The sequence below is a fragment of the Lactuca sativa genome, chromosome 8 (assembly GCF_002870075.4).
Source record: "Lactuca sativa cultivar Salinas chromosome 8, Lsat_Salinas_v11, whole genome shotgun sequence".
Taxonomy (NCBI): Eukaryota; Viridiplantae; Streptophyta; class Magnoliopsida; order Asterales; family Asteraceae; genus Lactuca; species Lactuca sativa.
This window is the reverse complement of record NC_056630.2, coordinates 79,525,783-79,548,248: the sequence shown is the minus strand read 5'-3', so window position 1 is coordinate 79,548,248 and position 22,466 is coordinate 79,525,783. Positions and strand designations below refer to the sequence as shown.

Below are 22,466 nucleotides of genomic sequence, written 5' to 3'. Positions count from 1 at the left end.
TTAACAGAATCGTGAAAAGCCAGTCCAACTCGCCGAGTTCACCCATGAATTCGCCGAGTTTCCACTTTAGCCAACAGAATCGGGAAAAGTCGATCCAACTCGTCGAGTTCTTCAAGAAACACACCTCTTAATCCATTAAGTCACTATTCTCGAAACTAAAAGGTCCACCACTCAGATCTAGGCTAGAATATCGACTAGAAGGGTAAAGTTTCCAACTTTACCCTTAAGAACCATCCTAATGGGTAAAGAACCCAAACCCTAAGCTTAAAAGGTTAAGGCTTAAACAATAAACACTTATTCACCAAGACAAGAACCAAAAATACAGATTTTGGTCCTTAAAGGCTGCAAACACACGTAAAGTTTCCAACTTTACTCTCAAGTATGCTTGGAAGAGACTCAAGTGTTCAAAAGAAGCCATAAGATGGACTTAATGCATGCATGGAGCCCTTAAGACCATAAAGTTGACACCTTTATGCCAAAAGAGCTCAAGAGGACCAATGATCTGGAAGAATAGCACTTGGGACGATCTTCAACCCCACCAATCACCAAAACATGGCTAAAAGCCTCAAAACTAACCCAAAAAGAGATCTAATCAAATATTGAGCAAGGTTAGAAATTTATACCAGAAATATGGAAATGAAGCAAAAAATCAAGATCCTGAAGGCTCCAACTTGAATCACCACCTTGCACCAAACTTCTCTTTCTTCCAATGTCTTCAAACACACCAAAATACACTCTCAAAGGGATCAAAACACTCAAAAAGGCTTTAGGGTTTCAAGATTAGGGTTAGGGACTTTGGAGGCTGGAAATGAGGCCAAAACCTGCGACATAAGGTGTTTAAATAGGGTGCAAAACCCTAAAATTAGGATTTCCTCCAGAGCGGTCAACTCGCCGAGTTGCCTCATGAAATCCCACGGTTAAAACAACTTCAACATGTCGAGTTGGGGCTTCCAACTCGACGAGTTCTTTAGGAGAAATGCAATACTTTGAATTAAAATCACACAAAAAAATAAGGCGTTACAACATCTATTTTATAAAGTTTGATTCGGTTTTTGGTTTCTCTCGATTTTTATATTGCTAAAACTGAAACCGAACCAATTTTTTCGGTTTCTAAATATTACCAACCCAAATCGTCGATTTATGGATAAGAGTTTTCTTGGAATTGATTGGATTGAGTTGTGGGTTATTATTGGGGTTTTGTTGGAATATGTTGATGTTGAATTGGAGGTTGGGTTTGAATTGTTGATAAGGTGTTGTAAATGCGCTATTGAAATTTGGTTGTTATTGAATTGATGTTTCTTGTATCAAATTCATAAACCATTGGCTTTAATCATAACTAGAAGGGTACTCTCGCTTCACTACGAGTCGGAAAAGTTGTTGTCGTGATTCAAGTTTTACGGTACATATTTATGATTAGATTGTTTTTTTAAACATACATATTTTCATTATATTTTTCAACATAAGGTGGTTTGTGTAAAAAAGAAAAAAGTATAGACAACATCTTATTAACTGGAAGATTTATGAAGAAGAAAGAAAAATATAAAGATCATTTATGCAACTTTGAATTCAATAAGCCAATTCAACAAAGAAGCATAGGTTCCTTTAATTCAATTGGCCTATGCAAGATAGTATACCCCATAATGTTTGCAGCCACTCAAAACCATTTAATGGGAAGAAAACCCTTAGCTCAAACCAGGCGGTAAGGGCTCGACTTGAAACTGCCAATTGTACATAAACCAACACAGGTTTTAAGTTGTACAATAATTTAGGATGTTTGCTTTTTTCAATTTTCTAACTTATAAATTGGATGTTGTTAAATTGACACCCTTAGAGATTCTATAAATATTTTTTTATTAAAAGTTAACTTATAATAAACTATTCATAATTTATTTTTTCAAAAAACAACCTGTCTTGTTCAATTCTTGATATTCGTGTTGATGATCCAATTCTCCACATCACAACAATTCATATCACGTAATACAATATTTAATATTTTAAATACCATGAAACTTTATTTTATAGTCATATAATATTTATTAGATAATATCTGTGATGGACTTAAATATTTGGGTAATTGTGAGAGATTAGCCTTAAACAATCGTACATATCGCATACTGTCTGGATCGGGCATCATGTTATTACTGAAAAAAATAATATCAGTCACACTTATATAAATATATTTATATTCTTTTAAAAAATGATATGTTTTAAAGATATTTATCACAATAATTTCAAAATAATCACTAATGGCATGTTCTCATATGGTCAATAGTGGCGTCGAACGAGCCGACGACAATGCAACACCTACGAAACAGCATTTTCTAAGAACTTTCTCCTATCCAACCAATCACATCACGCCACGTTTCCTACAACATGTGTTGACCACGATAACACACAACACCCTCCCACACCATATATCAATCTCCTAAACAGCGCTCTAATGGAAGCAGCGACTTATTCGTTACCTCCTTCCATTGAACCTATCGTCGTTTTCAACGATCAATCATCTCGTTTCTTCTGGATATACCCGTCGTTGAAAGTTGAAACCCTAAAAGGTTCCAGTTCTTCATCTCAATTCCAGTATTCATACTTTCACGTGGTTTTTAAGGTTAGGGTTTCGTCTAAACCTGAAATCTTAGATTCAAAATTCGTGTTTCTGTATCTCTGTATCTCTGTATCTGTATGTGTTGAGTGTTTTTCTGTTTCTGAAAAAAAAAATTATGGAGTTCAATGTATCGGATGAGTTTTTGGGGACGGTGGCTCCGTTAGTGGTGTATTGGTTGTATTCTGGATTTTACGTGTTGGTTGGATCGGGAGAGAAGTATCGATTGCATTCGAAAAAAGATGAAGAAGATAAGAATTTGGTTTCGAAGACGACTGTTGTCAAAGGTGTTCTTCTCCAACAGGCTATTCAAGCTGTCGTCGCCATTATTCTTTTCACAGTACGTTTAATTGTTCCTAATATGCTTATTTTGAGAATATATAACTTAATTTGTTGCAAAAACTTGATTTTGTTGTACACGATGAATGAATGACAAATGATTCCTCTTTTGGAAAAAGTGGTTTAAAATTGGTTGTTGGTATGGTTCAATCAGTTACTCTGCCTTTACCAAAACGTAAGTGATCATAAATACTATGCTTACTGATTTCTTCCAAATACGAATCTTCAATGGAGTTGGTATCAAGTTAGATCCTGTTAATCATCCATAATTTCTTCATCAATAGTTATAATTTCTAAATTCTGTCTCTATGTAATTTCATCTTCTAATCTTTTAGGATTTCCGATCTACGATTTAGGTTACTGGAAGCGATGAAGATTCTACCACCACCAAAACCCACTCACTCTTTGATCTCGCAAGACAATTCTTCACAGCAATGGTGGTAATCGACACCTGGCAATACTTCATGCATCGATACATGCATCAAAACAAGTTTCTATATCGCCATATCCACTCCCTTCATCATCGCCTCATTGTTCCATACGCATTTGGAGCTCTTTACAATCATCCAGTCGAAGGTCTTCTACTGGACACCATTGGTGGAGCACTTGCTTTCCTCATATCAGGCATGTCCCCTCGAGCTTCCATCTTCTTTTTCTCATTTGCCACAATCAAAACAGTTGATGATCATTGTGGATTATGGCTTCCTGGGAATCTTTTCCATGTGTTTTTTTGGAATAATTCTGCTTACCATGATGTTCATCATCAACTTTATGGGACAAAATATAACTACTCACAGCCTTTCTTTGTTGTTTGGGATAAAATATTTGGGACTTATATGCCTTATTCACTTGAAAAGAGAGAGAATGGTGGGTTTGAAGTAAGACCTGTAAAAGATGTCAAGGATGAATGATTCTTTTCTATGGTTAATAGATTATATATGTATCACTATGTTTGCATTCACTGTTTAAATGTTTAAGTATATTTATCTTGTCATCATAAGTGTCCAATATATATAGTGTCTACCAATTTTGTAAAATATTGGGATTACAATCTTCTTTATTCTTTTTTGTGTATTGTAACCAATGTTTCATTTATGTTGATGTTTGTAAACTTATTGATAGATAAAGGGAGTTTTTAAACATATGATGCAAACTTGTTGTCATTTCTTTGTGAAAATGTTGAAGAATACTTGGGGTGCTTAAGTGCTTTTGGTTTATGGGTTCTGATGGATTGGAATTGGAATTTGAGATTCCATTCCATGGCATGTTTGGTTGCCAAATGGATGGGATTCAAATTGTTGGGAATTGTTTTAATTCCATGTTTGCTGGCTTTTTCACCATTCCTAGAGGATAGCGGATTCCAGGGTGGAAGGAATTGAATTGGATTCTTTCTTTTTTTTGTAAATGACCAAAATACCCTCATTGTATATACATTAATGAAAAAAAACTAAGACTTCAATTTATTTATATATACAAAAAGCAAAAAATGTTTGGTTACTAACTTACATTATTTTAACCATCTAATGAGTTGTTATGTTTATAGTTTATATGTGGATCCATGTAAGCAGATTGTGGCATAAAAGTAATCCGCATGTGTGATGATGTGGACAATGACATGGCAATAAATCATGCCATGTCATCATTTTATAGGTTTAAAAGTAATTGCTCTTTTGGGTGGAAGATAAATTGCATTGTCTATAATGGTAAAAAAAGGTAAGTGTAATGCTATGAAACCTCTATCAACCTAACATTTCATTTTGAGATACAAAATTTCTTTTGGCAGCAAAATTGAATTTATATGGCTCTCTCTCCTCACAACAAAAACAACTTAAAAAATGTCGTTAAGCATGTTACAGTTTTTTTTTTTTTTTTTTTTTTTTTTTTTTTTTTTTTAATTTATTTATTTATTTTTATTTTTTATATAAATATTATCAAAACCAACATGATGCTAGAAACATAAACATATCACAAAGAGGAAATAACAATAGAACGGTGTGAAGCCATCTAACCCGATTCATCTTTTATATATATATATATATATATATATATATATATATATATATATATATATATATATATATATATATATATATATATATATATATATGGAAATATTCAATAGAGAACCATAACTATTGGTTCTCCAAAGAACCATTTTTTTTTTCAAGTTTTAGAGTTTATTCTTTATCGAAAAAAAAACTAAAAATATCTAAATTCATAATATAACATTGTGAATGTTAAATTTATTTTTCGAATTCACCATGTGAATTTTCAAATATTCACATTGTGAAATTGACAATTTTTTTTTTTCGAATTTGATATCATTGGAAAAATGATAAAAAGTTATGAATTTATGTATTTTTAGTTTTTTTTTTTGATACAAAATAAGTTCTAAAAGTTGAAAAAAAGATTGGTTCCTTGATTTCTTGGTTAATTATGGTTCTCTATTGAACCTTACTATATATATATATATATATATATATATATATATATATATATATATATATATATATATATATATATATATATATGCTAGCCGTCTACCCGCGCAAAGCGGCGGGCGGCGAATAATTTGATCTCTTTAGAGTTAAAACCATTTTGCGTTCACTTCGAAAAATGAATATTAAATGACATCTATTTTTCAAGAGCATTACCATACCATATTAAGGGGTGTTTGGCGAAGCTTTTTTAAAACAACTTATTAGGTTCCACATCACTATAAGTTAAAAAAGTGTTTGGATTAAAATAACTTATTCTGGTGGGGAACCACTAATACGTCATTTTTTTTTCTTCATAAGTTACCCTACACTTACTTATTAACTTATAAGCTAATAAACTAATAAGCAATAAACTTTTTTGCCAAACACCCCCTAAATGGTTATTACTTCCATTTATACATACCCAAACCCTTTGTACTGTTTATCGTCCTCTTTTTTTTTTTTTTTTTTTTTTTTTTTTTTTTTTTTCGTTTTCCTTATTTCCTTTATTAATTTAATGTCCTACTAAGTAAAATGCTAAAATATATAAATAATAGTTTATACAAATAAACTTTTAACATATCAGGTGCTGTGATTCAAAAGTCGATAAATAGGCCTTTGAGAAGACCAAAATACTCAGATGTCAACTTGTTCATTGTGATTTTAAACCAAGTTTGGTCACAAATTAAAACATTTTCAATGATGGTATGTAATTCAAGGATTCATATTGATTTAGGTTCTCGAAACCTTAAAATATTGAACAAAATCTATATAGAACCTTATAATAAGGACAATAATCACAGTAATCAGGAAGTCCATGTGATGAAACTTGATAGTATAAGGACCAATGATGAAAAAGGTTTCATTTTTAGACTAAACAAGATGAAAAATATAAAAACTACCTTAATCATGTCAAATATTGTGTTTAACCGTTCTTTATTGCAAAAGTAAGATGCCAAAATATACAAACTAATGATAATACAATGCTCTAACTGGCCCTCTTGGTTGAGTTCTTTGAACCTGCAAAGCCAACACATTAAAGAAACATAGTAAAAACATCTTTAGGAACAAACCTGATATAATAAAGCCTTCATCCAATATATTTATAAGATAAAAATACAAAAAGTTAAAAATGATGAAATCAATTACAAGTAAGGATTAAAATAAAAACCTGTTACGAAAGAGCCATCTGTAGGAGGGATATTTGAATCAACATGTATTTTCTGATGGTTTCAAATTTTGAATTATCCGAAATTCAAGGAAGGAGATAGAATTTGTTGAGAAATATAAGGATTCAAAACACAGGTTAAATTTTAATATTATTTTATTGATGACTACTTGTACTATTAGCTTAATAATTTGAACGTCTTAAAAAAATAATATTATTATATTTAATTTATTTTTAGAAATAGTGAGATTTCTTTTATAAGATAGTATATATATATATATATATATATATATATATATATATATATATATATATATATATATATATATATATATATATATATATATATATATATATATGGGATAGGGAATATACATTACAGCCCCACCTAAGCTTAGGTACTAAACCTCTGTAATATGTCATCTTAACATGCTAAATATACCCGGTTTGGTTTCACTTGGTAAATATATCATTCTCCATAACATTTCTTTCTTTCATTATCGTTTTATCATCTCCGTTTTCTTTCCTCAATTATTGTTTATTACTTCATCCAAGTGAACATTACTAAACCCTAAACCTAAACCCTAAATTTAAACCCTAAACACTAAAGCTAAACCCTAAACCCTAAATCTAAACACTAAACCCTAAACCCTAAATCCTAAACCCTAAACCTTAACCCTAAACCCTAAACCCTAAACATAAACCTAGAACCTGAACCCTAAACCCTAAACTCTAAACCCTAAACCCTATTGTGTCGATCTTGAATTTACATCTTGAAGTATTAATCGTGAATCCATTAACCGTAATCTTTATATAGTAAAACAATATATTTTCAAGAGGTTTAGTACCTAAGCTTAGGTGGGGCTGTAATATATATTCCCTTTTCCCATATATATATATATATATATATATATATATATATATATATATATATATATATATATATATATTAAAAAAAATAACCGCATCGAAGCATTTCCTTTTAAGTTAAGTTACAACAATGTTTGTTTTATTAGTCCAACAGATCAAATTCACAAACTAGAATGTGAAGGGTATCTACGTGAATCCCTTCTTCAACCAAATTGATTCGTGTAGGCAACCACTTTAAACACAATCTTGAAGCCAAACCAAGGCTGGACAGTGTCGAGCTTAGATGGGCATGGAGGCCGGCGTTATTGCCATGGCAGTGATTGGTCGGTTTGGATCAATTTTGAACTAAACTGAACCCAAAATTGAGTTTATTGGTTTTTAGAAAATTAGAACAGAACATAACACAACTTGATAATTTGTAAATTCGGTTTGGTTTGGTTTTTATCGGTTCTTCCATATCTTAAAATTGGAACTGAAGCAGATATTTTGGTTTTTTAAAAACTCAAACTCATACTGTAGGTTTTTATTCGACGTCGATTTTGTCGGTTTTTTCTGTTTTCGGGTTTGGTTTTGCTTACCCTGCTTGCAATGAACAAGTCTATCTCACTTCCAAACTTAAATTGGTGGCCATTTTATGTTAAAAAAACTAAAAAAACATTACCATTTTATTAAAGTAAATTTAAAAAAGTCTTTGTATTAAGAGATTTATTTTTTTATTTATTTTTTTATTTTTTCTAACGATAATGCCGTGACTTTAGTTTTTAAATGGCAAAAAACGGGCAATTGTTTATTTAAAAAAACATGAAAGCAACAATCATTTATCATATTTATAAATATTTGGTATTTTAGCCGGTAATCTTAAGAACAATGTATATATTATAAGATTCTTAAAGATAAAATGATGATATTTTTTTAACTTAAAAGAATAAAAAATATTTTTATTATAACCTTACTGTACTATCTTTGTTTCAAAGAAATTATTATCTTACTATATTATCGTTAAAGGGTATTATTTTATTGTAGACAAAACTTCAAAAATGGTCCTTGTGGTTTTCGAAAATACCAAGTTTAGTCTCTAAGTTCAAAAAACCTCACAGATGGTCCCTGTGGTTTCAAAACTTTTAACAAATGGTCATTCCGCCTAACGCCGTCAGCTTTCTACCGTTAAGTGAGGGATATTTTCGTCATTTCAATACACAGGGACCATTTATGAGGTTTTCTCTATTTAAAAAAAAAGAAAAAAATATAATTATTTAATTAAAGGGCCCCACTCACTCTCTCTCTCTCTCTCCCTCTCACACACACACACACGATCTATAAGACCTCCCTTACCCTCCTCCCATTTTACCCACTTTTAACAACCATTACTCCACCATAGCACCACCACTGCCACCACCTTCTTCCCCAATGGAAACCAACATCCCTACCCTACTATTGCTGTCGGAGCTCTTTCTTCCACCATCTACAACCCTCTTCTTGCACTATCGAGAAATACCACCATCAAGGGTATCACATTATTGTATTTTTTTTTGTCTGATAGAGAGTCTTGTTTTATTGTACTCTTATGTATTCTCTGTCCGAGACAGAAGACCTTGTCTTTCCATAAGATTAAAATGCTCGATTAGAAAGGTACAAAAACAATTACTTTGAAAAAAAAAATCCCGACCAAAATGTTATAAAAACTATTATTTTTACAAAAGCCTCGACCGAAAAATTACAAAAATACAATTATTTCCATACAAAGGATATCACCTATTAGCAGAGATAATACAGTAAAATAATCAGTGGCAGATCTTAGTGGGGCATTTGGGGTCCCGTGTCACTACTCGATTTCCGGCACGCAATGTAAATTTTTTTTTTTTTTTTTTTTTTGGTTTTTTCTATTAGGTGCACCCGTTTAAAAGACGAGAGACACCCCTACTAAAAGAGTCTGTGTCCGCCGCTTTTGACACATATAGATACTTCAATAAGATAATACCCTCCTACATATAGATGAAAAGCATTAAGATAATAACAAGACAAAACCCTTTTTTAGACATAGAAAATACAATAAGATTACAATAAAATAAAACTATATCTCAAACAAAAAGAATACAATAATTTCAGAGTAAGATATCCTCTATAAAATCGAGAAAATACAATAAATTAATAAGATTAAGTAAAATAATACTTCTATCAACCCATAAATACAAGAAGATCATTTTAAGATAATTTACTGTATTTTAGTTAAAAAATCGTGGTATTGTTAATGTACTCGGAAGGAATATAGGGCTTGGCTGGAAATTACCATCTAAAATCTTACATGTTTAATGATTGTTGGTTTTTTGTCATTTTTTTATAAATAATTGTCAGTTTTTGTTATTTTATATTAAAAAAATAAAGTACAAAGTTTATTGTTAATTGTCCCGTTTATAGACTTTTCTTGAAGATTTCTATTATGATAAAAATATTCTCAAATTTTGGCCGTTTTGTGATTTTCATTCATTAGAATGGGCTGTGGGGTTGATTAGTAGTTCACAGCAGAAAAAAAACATTTTTTTACACTAAAATACTGTGTCACATGATGGAATGTTTTTCTTCTACGAGAATTATTTATGACAATTATTGTTAAACACATGGATACCTTCATATTTGAGCTGTCGAGATTCTCTCATGATTGAACTATTTACCCCAAAAACCCTTTTTTGCAACCATATGCGCTTTTGACCCCGAATGTTTTTGCAGACATCTAACGTAAGATAACGCATCATTTTATCTTAGAAGTTACTAAATTTAGTTTGTAGGGGGTGGAAACTCGATTTTTACCACCAAATTTTCCAAAAACTGTTTTTATATATGAAGTGCCTGAACATGTATAACCGGGCACAAATCTGATCTAAAAAACTGGTTGTAAATTTTGTATTTTTAAAATAATTAAATTATTATCTGAATTAAACGCGGGGACGTATAAAAAACATACAAATATCTATAGATACTGCATAATAATTAAAAAAAATTATGGCTATTGGTATTAGAAGATATACTGAAATTGATAAAAATCTATAATCGTTGAATGACCTCTTTGTAGAAATATTTTTTGTTTTATTAGTTGAACGACCTTCCGTATCACATATGAGTACCTTCAAACCTTTTTTAATTGTGATACAGGAAACAATTACATATAACTAACCATGAGTAAAAACGAGTTTATGCAATGCAAACGAGCCGAGCCGAGCCCGAGCCTGGCCAGGCTCGGCTCGGGCTCGTTTAAGTTATATAAGGCTCGAGCTTGAGCTCGGCTCGATTCGAGCTTTCTTGTACTGAGCTCGGCTCGAGCTCGTAAAGAATTATACAAGCTTGGCTCGGGCTCAGGCTCGACTCGTTTTTTATCTGATGTGTTTAAATAAGCTTAAGCTCGGCTCGAGCTCATTAAGAAGCTCGTTTACTAATACCCTAAATCCATAATTCCCCTAATATGTTTTTATTTTAATATATTTAAATAATATTAAATGATATTATATAAAGGCTCGTTTAGGCTCGCGAGCCTAATCAAGCTTAATGACATAGGCTTGAGCTCGAACTCGTTTAATAAGCGAGCTTAATATTAAGCTCGAGCTCAGCTCGGGCTAGTTTAAAATCGATTTCGAGTCGAGCTTTTAACGATCCGATCTCGAGTAGCTCGCGAGTAGCTTGACTCGTTTGCACCCTAAGTATAATCCAAGATTTGATAATGACCTTGACTTTTGTTAATGGTCATAGCGAAACAAACAACTATGGGGAATTGCCTCCGCTAAAAACGGAATGAAATTTTTTTATTAGACGAGGTTAACTTCATGTGAGATATATAAATAGTCTCATTGAAAAATATGCCATATATGATTTGGTCTTCAATGACGTGTCTTCCAAGCCTTACGATCTATAATCTAGTACCATCGCATAGTCCTTTAGTTTGGTTAATATTAATAAGTAACATGAACGAAACACCTTTTTTAGTATAAGTTTATGGTTGGGAGTTCCGGAAGCCTTAAAACCATTCAACACATCTGGAGAGTATACCGATTCCTCAAATGAATCTTATGCCTTAGTCTCACATAAAGAATCTGAACTCAGATACGTTTTCCCTTCATCTTTTCATCAATTCTAACATGTAGTCGTTGATAGTATCGACTTCTTCATTTGTAGGGACCAAAATAGCTTTATCTTGAAAATATGAAGGATCAACAAGATGGTTCTGAAAGGATGAATAAATGGTGGATACAATTGAATGAATATGGTCACCCGTAGAGGGAATGATAACATATTCTCGAAATTTAACTTCAACTTCATCATCATTAGGGCCACCAATAATACCTTCACCAATTTTAAGAATTCATTCAACAAATGATTTTGTCTCTTCGAAATCATTGTTTGGACAGCCGACCTGAAGCCTCATGTTTACATTCAAATGTAAAAGTGTACATTCACGTCATAATCTTGATGAATGCAATGATGCCTGGACAATATTTGAATGATTTCCTCTTTGTATTACTGGAAGAACCTGTCGAAAGTCACCTCCAAATACAATGGTCTTGCTTCCAAATAGTTTATTCTTGTCCGATGAAAGGATAACGTCTCTAAGTGTCCTATCAACTGCTTCGAAACAATGATGGTGCATTATCGAGGCTTTATCCTATATGATAAGTCTAGCTTTATTCAACAGTTCAGCTACACTGTTACCTGGCGTAATAGAACAAAACAAATTCTCATTTAAGTTGATTGGTATATGAAATCTTGAATGCCCTTTCCCACCACCAAAGAGCAAGCGTACTGCAATTCCGCTTGAAGCAACGTTGATAACAATTTCACCTTTAGATCTAATAGCAACAGACAATGTCTTCCAAAAAAATGTTTTTATTGTTCCTCCATAACGATATAGGAAAAAGACACCATCTTTTTTGTTTTTAACAACATTGATAATTGTATCATAAACATTTTTTTCTCGACATTTAATTTGGAATGCTGTTGTTGATATTCGACTTCAAGAATGGACGGATCATAATTAAGCTCATCTTGAATTAACATTTTGCAAGAATCTTGAATATATTTATGATCAGGTAATGACATATTGGGTATTTGCTTCAGACTCAGTCCACAACTCAATAAATATTTCTCAATGTATGACAACGTAAGGTGGAAAATTGCTTCCGGTTTTAGCTTCAAGCCTGAAAAGACAAAAAATTATGAAATTATTTATTTTTAATATCAATTAATTTTAGAATGTTTTTTTTTTGTGTAAATGGGTTAGATTATTTAAAAATGTACATGTTACGCCAATTTCTTGTTCATCATCAGAACGACAATTATAGGTCTCTTTAAAAACACGATGAGGTCGGGATAGACTATCCGATGTAATAAACATAACAAATAGAGACCTGCATATTGAAGTAGTGGCCCAATGATGTGTTTCATGTATAGAAGATATGTACTATCTATCATCTTCTAATAGACCAAGAGCGTAACAAGCATCTATGTAAGATTCATAAACGGTCCCGTTAACTATCCTGATATCTTTATAGCAAGTAGGACCTTTTACTTTGTTGAGCAAAATGTGTAAGTAAGAAACATCACTAGACTTGGGAGACAAGTGATTAATTCTACCAAGTGACTTTGTCTTTGTTTTTCTTCTTGTCCATACTTTATTTGATTTATTCCACATATATTGACTTGGGAATTCAACGTATGATAACTTTCGTGCCTTTTCACCATAGTTGTTACATTCCATCCAAGCCAAAAATTGAGAAGCAACAATAGTGGGTTTAGAAACAACATTAGTAACATGTTGGGATGATTGAAACACAATAGGTTGTTTGTCTTCAAGGTGAAATGACAACCTTTCAACAGGAGTTGTTCTATAATGCATATCATACCCAAAAAGTCTCCAACAAGCCTCATAAGCAGAAATATAACGACAATTGTAAAAATCAACAATTTCATTATGGTCATTATTTTCTTTATGTAGCTTTTTTATTCTCGATGTCATAAAAAGAGGATGTGATCTTGTCTGGTCCTTTGTTAATATACTTAAAAAGATACTTTATCAATCCAAGTTGATTACACCACTTAAGCCAAAGATACAAAGGACCTACTCGCACCCGAGTCAAATAATAGTAAAGCAGGCACAGAGTTCACAAGGAAGGTACCTAAGTATATCATAACATGAGCATAACATCGCGACATCAAAATAAATACATAAAATACAGCATACCTGCCACAACATCGGGCGCAGCGCGGACCTCCTCCGCAGTCAGCTGAAAGGCTCTCCCACGAGCCCTCGGGGCCTCGGCCTTCACCGGTCGAGTCGCAGTGGCTCTGGCAGTAGGTGCAGATCCCTGAAGAAGCTGAGGGCACTCGGCCTTCCGATGGCCTGTCTGGTTGCAATGAAAGCAAACTGTAAACCCCTTGGGGCACTCCCTAGCAATGTGCCCCTCCTTGCCACACTTGTAGCAAGCACCAGATCGACACGCCCCATCATGACCCTTGCCGCACTTTCCGCAAGTGCGGCCCTTCGGACCTCCCGTCCTCGAATCAGCGGACTTGGTCCGCTTGGCTGCCGGCTGAGACTGACCCGGCCGCCGGTCCACCCGCTGAGACTCGGCCTCCTCCCTGGCCTGGGTCTCCAACTCGATCTCGCGCTTCCTGGCATTCGCCTGAAGCTCAGCAAAGGTATGATAGGTGGAGTTTGACACAAACTCCCGGATATCCCTCCTCAAAACACCCAAGTACCGGCTCATCCGAGCCTGCTCTGTGGACACCAGCTCGGGGCAGAACATCGCCCTCTCATGAAACTTCCGCGTGATCACCGCAACCGAATCAGTACCCTGCTTGAGGGTCAAGAACTCCTGCACCAATCGTTCCCTCTCCACCGGGGGAACGTACTCGTCTCTGAACATAGCAGTAAACCCCTCCCATGTCACTGCTGAAATCTCTGCCAAGGTGAAGTTCGCCGTCACGAACTTCCACCAATCCTTCGCTCCCAGACGGAGCTGGTTCAAAGCGAACCGTATCCTCAGGTGCTCCGGACATGAACAAGTGTAGAAGCACCCCTCAATATCAGCGATCCACCTCATAGCAGCAATCGGATCCTGCGTCCCATCGAACTCAGGTGGCTTCGTGTTGCTGAACTCCCGGAACAGCAACGAGTCACCCCCCTGTGGCCTGGCAGCGGCCACAGCTGCGGTAGCTGCAGCGGCTGCAGCTTCAGTCATTGCGGCGTACCGCTCCTCAAACGTCTCCATCAAGGTGGTCTTAATAGACCCGAACATCTCCGGAATCTCAGCCCGGATCGCTGCAGCTACCTCCTCATGAATCATCTGACGAATCTCCTTGTCACTCACACCGCTCGAACTCGCTCCGTGGCGTGGTCTAACCATGATGTCTCTGAAATACAACATAAAACTATCAGAGACTCCATCGAGTATAATTGCACTCGATAATGCAACCCTACTCAGTCTCCGATATCCAGGGATTCTTACTTGAGTCTCCCACTGACCCAGTGTCTTCGGTAGTACGGGCCCAATACTACCGACCACATCGAATCAGCATTCATCCCAAATCTTCCTCCCCAAATCCCGGATAGTGAGTACTCTACTTTTGATATGCACTATCTACCTACACGCTATCAAGCATCTCATATCGACAAACTTCCCTAGACTAAGGCATCACAAATCAGGCCACTCTAGTCCTATCATGAATACCTAGTCTTCTAGCATGCATAACAGTTCATATCATAACTTATCTCATAACATAACATTGTAAGGTATTTTGGGGATTTTTACCGTTCGGGCGCTGACTGATCGTACACACTGCTTCCTTCCTGTTTACCACAAAATCATTTATAAAAGTTTATGCCTTTATTTTTAAAAGTTTTCCTCAAATCCTCGGTTTGAGTTCAGTTACGCCCGAAGGTGCACCCGAATCCCTCAAACCAAGGCTCTGATACCACTTGTAACAACGCAAATTTCCAAACAAAATTTTCATTTCAAAATAAGTTATTTTCATTCAAACAAGGCATAAACATTTCAAGTGTCATATCACAAATACAAGTCATCCAAATCCCAAGATCCCAAAACATCCTTCAGTGTGTACAGATCACGCCGGCGCCTTCCCACGGTCCTCGCTAACACCTGAAACACATACATAACAACTGTAAGCATAAATGCTTAGTGAGTTCCCCAATATACAACTTACGCACATACGCCTTTCCAGGCCCCGACCTTCCGGTCCACGTGTCTCAGGGGACTTCCGTCCCTGCTGGGTAAACCTTCCGGTCCTACCCACGCCGACCTTCCGGTCCATAACACAACGCCTTCCGGCCCATAACATAATCGCCTTCCGGCCCATAACATATTGCCTTCCGGCCCACATAAACATATATAGCACGCATAACAATTAACTTACCACATATAGCACGTATATCACATATCATATCCGACCTTCCGGTCACACAGTCAAACCATTCCGGGTATAGTATAGTGAGAAGACTCACCTCGTGATTGTCGAAAGCTAACAAATCCCAAAGTCACTCGTACTCGATCCGCCGAGCTACAATCTCCCTATAACATCATACATCTCTTATTAACACTTTTATCTTCTAAGCTTGATTATCCCTAAGAGGTCAAACATAGGTCAACTCTGGTCAACGGTCAACGGTCAGCTTGACCTGACTCGGCGAGTGCTAGGGCGACTCGGCGAGTCTAGACGTCCTCACCAATTCTCTAAGATCCTCTTTCTACTCGTCGAGTATCCTCCTTGACTCGACGAGTTTCTCCTGGAAGAATCGCGGGGCCACCCCGACTCAACTCGCCGAGTCTGAAGAACAACTCGACGGGTTCCAGTTAATCTTCAAGTTACTCGCCGAGTCTGCTCATCGGACTCGGCGAGTCCATGCCATGCAACCGCTCAAATTGCTTTCTAAGGTCAGAACTGCTCCGACCATTCATAGGTCTGGCCTTCCTAGACTGATTCATCATGTAATGTCCCCATTTCGGTGCTCATAATACACCCCATGACTCATAATTTACATTTTGACCTAAGGCATAAGGATTCCAATCCAAAACCTCCATTGATTCCCGAAATGCCCAGGCATGGGACATTCTGGACCTCTAAAGGTCCCAATACAGGGTTCCAATCGTTTGGGGACTAAGGTAACATTCAATCTAGCTACAAAAGGGTTCCATAAACCCTAAATCCATATACACATCAACATAGAAGAATGTAATTCGAATTATTACCTGAATAATGTGCTCTCTGTGTCCCCAATCCTCAGAACGTGACTTCTCTTGTTGTTCCCTTCACCAAGCCTTCTCTTCCTTGCACAACAACTCTTCTAAAATCAACAATGGTCCTCAACCTTGCTCCAGATGCACACAATCGAATTAGGGTTTCTCTCAGAAGGCTAAAGTGAACAATGACGGCCAATAAGTCCTTTATATACGTCCCAAACCTGAACGGTTAGGGTTTTCGTTAAACAGCGCAGACTCGCCGAGTCCATATCCGGACTCGTCGAGTCCAGTCGCGAACCCGCGATCCTACTCGGCGAGTCTAGGCTCCAACTCGCCGAGTCCCCTCTAAAACACCCCAAAAACATAATTATAACAATACCTGAAATTTCGGGCTGTTACATAGAACCTTTTTTTTCATACATGGAATAAATGGAAATTCATTGCCATGTATCATGTTGTCACAAACAATTCGATACGATTCTGTTTCAAGCTCATTGTCTAACAATTCAACACATATAACACGATCTATGTTTTCGGGATTTGGAAGTTTTAATTTTTTTTTTCTAAAAAGAGGCATACGTGACAATGTGGAAGACCCCTTTTGTAACATCCCAAAATTATGAAGGTAAAAATTTCATTTTTAATATAATCAAATCACTCATATATCCTTTATTCAAACATTTAAAATAAAACAATTATCAAAGTACAATCCCAAAATCACGAGTTGCGGAAAACACAGGTGTATGCGCTTCGATCAAGTCGGGCCCTTCCCTTTCGAACCGGAAGTACCTGAAAACCATAAACCACAACTGTAAGTACAAAGCTTAGTGAGTTTCCCAAATACCACATACCATACATAACATACAAGTCAGACATATCGAACATGTAATAAGAGGTGCTATGTGCCAACCATAGTCTTGCCATTTTTTCATGAGTTGTATCATGGTCTTTCCTTGCCAGACCAGGGGCCAAAACCCTGACGCTTACAGAAAAGTGCCAGGAGCCACCTCCTGGTCTTCCATGCAAGCATCACAAAGACAACTAACATACAATCTACAACTACTTATCTAATTAACTGCCAAAGTCCAAACTCTGGTCTTGCATACAGATTGCCAGGAGCCACCTCCTGGTCTTGCATATAAATGCCAAGGGCTACCCCTGTTCTTCCTATAATACATAAACCAACTGGGCCGGCATTGGTGCCTTCGACCCATAGTACATTGAGGAGACTCACCTCAAACCAAGATAACTGAATACTCAAGCTGTTGCTACCGGAATCCGCGCACTGACAACATCAAATAATATTTCATCTATAATCGGTTCTCGACCTAACCAGAATTCTAGTCCAATAACCAACCTTCAGGGTAAAAGTCCATTTTACCCTTTTTCCTTACTTGCCAAAATCCAAAGACTAATCCACAAGCACCATAAGCCCAAACCCTGAAATGACACTACAAAGCCTAAATATCCAAATTGGGCTCAATCCCATTATGGGCCTAACCCAAGAAGGCCCAATAGCCTAAAAGGCTCAAAATAACCAATGGTCAACCCTGGTCAAACTTCTGGTTAACGATCCATGGATTATAAGTCAACAAAACAAGAAAAGTCAAACAGGCTGAGTACGTCCCGCATACTCAGCTAGTACGCCCAACGTACATCCTTTGGGGTTAGTACGCGCAACGTACCAGATGGGTACACCCAACGTACTCCCCTGAAGCCCATTCTTCTCCATTAAGCACTTAAGCACTTTCTCCAAACTCTCAGATCTAATTCCTATGGATGACTTATCACATAAAGTTGGGTACTTTACTTGCATTCATGGCTTAATAAGGATCTAGAGCTCAAAAGAGCTTAATAAAGGGTCTTAACACATGCATGAGTCCAAATAAACCATAAAGATCACATTTTTATGCCTTTCAGACACCTAAAACATCCAGATCTACAAGATTAAGCTTCTGGAACAACCTTATCTCACAAGGACCAACCAAAAAAGGCTAAAATGACCATAAACAAGCCCAAAAGAAGATCCATACAATGAGTATACAAGATATGGACTTTATACCTCCAAAGTCACGACATGAAGATGCTAACACTAGATCTCTAAGCTCCTATCCAAGAAATGAGTCTTCAACTTTCTTCTTCTTTTACACAAACCACCATAAACACTCTTCCAAGCTCCAAAACTCACTCAAGGCACTCTAGGGTTTCAATGTATACTAAAGGGGATGGAGGCTGACATCAAAGAGCCAAAGGAAGGTTATAATGATGGTGACATAGGGGTAAAACCCCAAAATTAGGGTTTGGTGCTGAAGGGAGTACGCCCCCGCATACGCCTTAGTACGCTCGATGTATTTAATGACCATCTGCAACCAACTTAACCATTACACCCTACGTACATATCTAGTACGCCTTGCGTACTAGATGGCCCTCCAAAACCCTAAAACTTCATTCGACCCTAACTCTTTCGTCCTAAGTCCATTTCCAATGAACTTTATATCCACAGAAAGGTGACGAGAATTCCTACACTTCTATCAACTCACTCGTACCTTAAAACTTCGCAAACAAGAACCCAAAATTCATAAAGGATCAAATTATCAAATTACGATTATACCCTTGGGCTCTAAAACACTATCGAACTCTTGGATCATCTAATCTATAATACCCACATCTAAAAAGGGCCAAATCCATTCTTCCCCAAGGCCCTAAGCCTTATGATGACTAACGATAGGGCCACAACCCAGAATAATGAAGCGATTAGATACTGAGTGTTACAACTCTCCCCCACTTAAATTCGATTTTTTCCTTGAAATCATTCCTTATCATCCTCGGCATCCCCGACAACCCGAAGGACACAACCACAACTTTGAGCATACAACGACCTTCCCAAGGCAACCAAACCCAACCCAAGCAGAAATTTCCAACCCGAAGAAGATAAATCCATAATCCCATGCAGAAAACCAACCCTACTTTACCTGAAACCTGAAATCTCAAATTGGTCTGACTCCCTGACAGACCACCCATATTGCACCATTACCAGGCCAAAACCTCCTTGAAGTCCATATTTAAACATAATGCTTCAACCCTTGATTTACTTGATGCTTCTAATGGTAACAAACTCATTGACCATTATTGCTGTAGAATACTTATACTTGACATAAGGCTCAGATAATCCTTCGAGTAGAGAACTCGTCCGTGTAACGATTAGACTCAGACGAGAGTTGTGCAACAGGGTCAAACCATTTACTCTAAGATTATCCAATCCAAGGTGCAAGCAACTCATCATATTTTCCAAATAACAAGCGACTCCACACACGATTCCCAAATCACAACACTACCATGACTTATCTCTATGCCCCTAGCTGCTTTCCAAAAGCAGCCGAGACCACCTTGGCCCCAACTTGCCTGCCAACTAACTAAAACACCGGATTCCTGCTCGGTTGCTAAGTCAAAAGACACATAGTCGCCCCACTTGACTTTTGAATGAAAGCCTTATTTGGAAATAACTGCCCAAGCTATCTCGCCACTTATGGCTCCAACCGATCTTAACCGCCCGACAAACCAGACGCCACCAACTCCAATGCTAAAAGTGAATGCTACATGACCAATTGTAGTCTTATATCATAACCGACTTCCAACGACCTACCACTTCCTGAAGTGAATGCATAGACTTCCAACTATAGTCTATGCATGTTGTCGCCTTCCCACAGTCTTACGAACTGACCCATGCTAGTCCAATCCATCTGAAGAAATCCATGACCAATCATGGATTTGCCATGTCCTTACTACTACACAAGGATCAGTGAATGCTACGGGCCACCCTATTGTCTTACAAGACTCATGCACTAATGGCCAACCTAGTGAATGCTACAGGCCACCACACAATCTTACAACACTCCTATCTATCCATGGACACCGCCCATGGTCTTACCACTCATCGAACAATCCATCCATACTCATCCTGCGTCGAACATGCACCAGACTATGCACCCAAACTGAGACCGGGTCATGCTTGGAACCCCAACCTGGGTCCATCAAAACTTGCTATCCATCACTAAGATGGCGCAAACCAACTGTTGGAAATTTCCCGAACTCCCAACAAAAATGTGAAACTCATCCAAGTCTCACGCCTGATTCGGCTTCCAGAAATCAGAAAAATTCTCCCTTACTTGAATTCGTCGAAGCTCTCCTAACACACAAAGTTGAGGGATTCTCAATCCATCTTACCCCTTATGATTGAACCACTGACAACTTGTGGTTACCAAATACTAGTGTTCCATTACTAGTCAAACCCAAAGACCGCACAACACTTGAAGACCAGATGAACGCTCCCTGAAATCTCAGCATATCCGACAACCCTAAATGTTCTTCCACAGATGACTGCCAACCCAACAGATCAAATGTTAAAACCATTGAACCCTGATTTTACTGAAATACCAAACCGCTGACCTTGACCATAGACCTTCCAAATGATACCCCTGAACTGATCCCGACAGAGAACCGAAACAACTACCGAACACATTGAAATTCACACAACAAGATACAACCCCCTTAATGACCCACTAATGATTCATGGCATATAACAATTCTTGATGATACAACTCATAAAATAACAGAGGATTAAACCCAAGATAACGCTTACCCAAACTGATACAAAATTCCAAGCAACATAAATACTAATAACAACCAAAGATAAGGCAAAAGATAACATACCTACAAGATCACCTGATGGAGTCCTGTCCTCCCCTATCTGACTCTGTAATGCCCAAATCCTCTCTTTTGGGGCTCCTGTCTTTACCTCACGACCATTAGTGATCCTTAAAGTAACCGAAACAGGTGCACTCACTGCTCCTCCCTTCATCATCGGGCAGTCGAACTTCTTGTGACCCACTTGGTTACAGTGAAAACATAATGGGCTTGCCCCCTGAGGACAATCCCTGCTGACATGACCAACCTAAACCCCTAGAGCGATAAACACCATCGTGTAGTTTCCTGCACATGCTGCACTGACCCCAACCCTGGTGGCCCCTCGATCGCTGATCTGAAGTCTCGGGTCTCTTCCCAGGACCCTCCTATAGTTGCACCAGATCTGGCTCCTCTTCCCCAGGTGCTCCAAATCAATCTCCTGCTCTCGGGCTCTAGAAATCATACCACTCAGGGTCTTGCACCCCGATATACTCACAAACTCCCTAATGTCATCCCTCAGTAGATCATGATACCTTACCTTCTTTATTTCATCATCTGCTGAATACTACGGAACCAATAAAGCCCTCTCCCAGAACTTGGCATTGATCTCTGCCACAGTCTCAATAGTCTGGCGGAGATCCTGAAACTCTCGCACCAACTTCTGCACCTCAATCACCGGTGCAAACTCAGCTCGAAACCTAGTTGAAAAATTATCCCACATCATTTCATAAACAACATCATCACCCACCTCACGTCTTACCTCCTCCCACCAATCCCACACCTTGTCCTTCAAAAGGCAGGAAGCAAATCTAACCTTCGACTCCTCGGGGCAGAAACTCGTCCTGAATGTGTTAGCCATATCTACTAACCATCTCCTACTGGCAATGGGGTCCTTCTCCCCATGGAATACGGGAGCTCCACACGCACGGAACTCACGGAAAGATAGAGTTCAAGCTTCAACGATAGCCATAACCTTGGCACAAAACGCGTTTAAGTGCTCATCCAAAATCTCCAAAATCCCCTCCTTAACTGTACCAAAGATCACATGAGTCTGCTCCAAAATACCGCGGGTAATCTCCGACGAGATG

The 22,466-nt window shown here is 37.3% G+C and overlaps 2 protein-coding genes across 2 annotated transcripts; one reads left to right on the top strand and one right to left on the bottom strand.

Annotated features, from left to right (window-relative positions):
• Nucleotides 1–2,436: 2,436 nt before the first annotated feature.
• On the top strand, nt 2,437–4,085 carry LOC111896054 (sphinganine C4-monooxygenase 1). The gene is made up of 2 exons (XM_023892079.3): nt 2,437–2,942; nt 3,298–4,085. The coding sequence occupies exons 1-2, from the start codon at nt 2,721–2,723 to the stop codon at nt 3,850–3,852; spliced, it is 777 nt and encodes a 258-aa protein (XP_023747847.1). The 5' UTR covers nt 2,437–2,720; the 3' UTR covers nt 3,853–4,085.
• A 7,473-nt stretch (nt 4,086–11,558) lies between these two features.
• On the bottom strand, nt 11,559–13,454 carry LOC111896083 (uncharacterized). The gene is made up of 5 exons (XM_023892103.1): nt 12,901–13,454; nt 12,737–12,813; nt 12,405–12,636; nt 12,152–12,288; nt 11,559–11,785 (listed from the first exon to the last, which is right to left on the bottom strand). Exons 1-5 carry the CDS (start codon nt 13,452–13,454, stop codon nt 11,559–11,561), a joined length of 1,227 nt encoding a protein of 408 aa, XP_023747871.1.
• Nucleotides 13,455–22,466: the final 9,012 nt, after the last annotated feature.

What these genes read in the sequence shown, in the direction of transcription:
- LOC111896054 (XM_023892079.3), top strand. Translation starts at nt 2,721, where the DNA reads ATGGAGTTCAATGTATCGGATGAGTTTTTGGGGACGGTGGCTCCGTTA. An exon ending in TCGCCATTATTCTTTTCACA is followed by an intron (nt 2,943 to 3,297) that starts GTACGTTTAATT and finishes TCTACGATTTAG; the next exon opens with GTTACTGGAAGCGATGAAGA.
- LOC111896083 (XM_023892103.1), bottom strand. Translation starts at nt 13,454, where the DNA reads ATGACATCGAGAATAAAAAAGCTACATAAAGAAAATAATGACCATAAT. An exon ending in CTATTAGAAGATGATAGATA is followed by an intron (nt 12,814 to 12,900) that starts GTACATATCTTC and finishes TACATCGGATAG; the next exon opens with TCTATCCCGACCTCATCGTG. An exon ending in GTTTTGTTCTATTACGCCAG is followed by an intron (nt 11,786 to 12,151) that starts GTAACAGTGTAG and finishes AAATTGGTGAAG; the next exon opens with GTATTATTGGTGGCCCTAAT.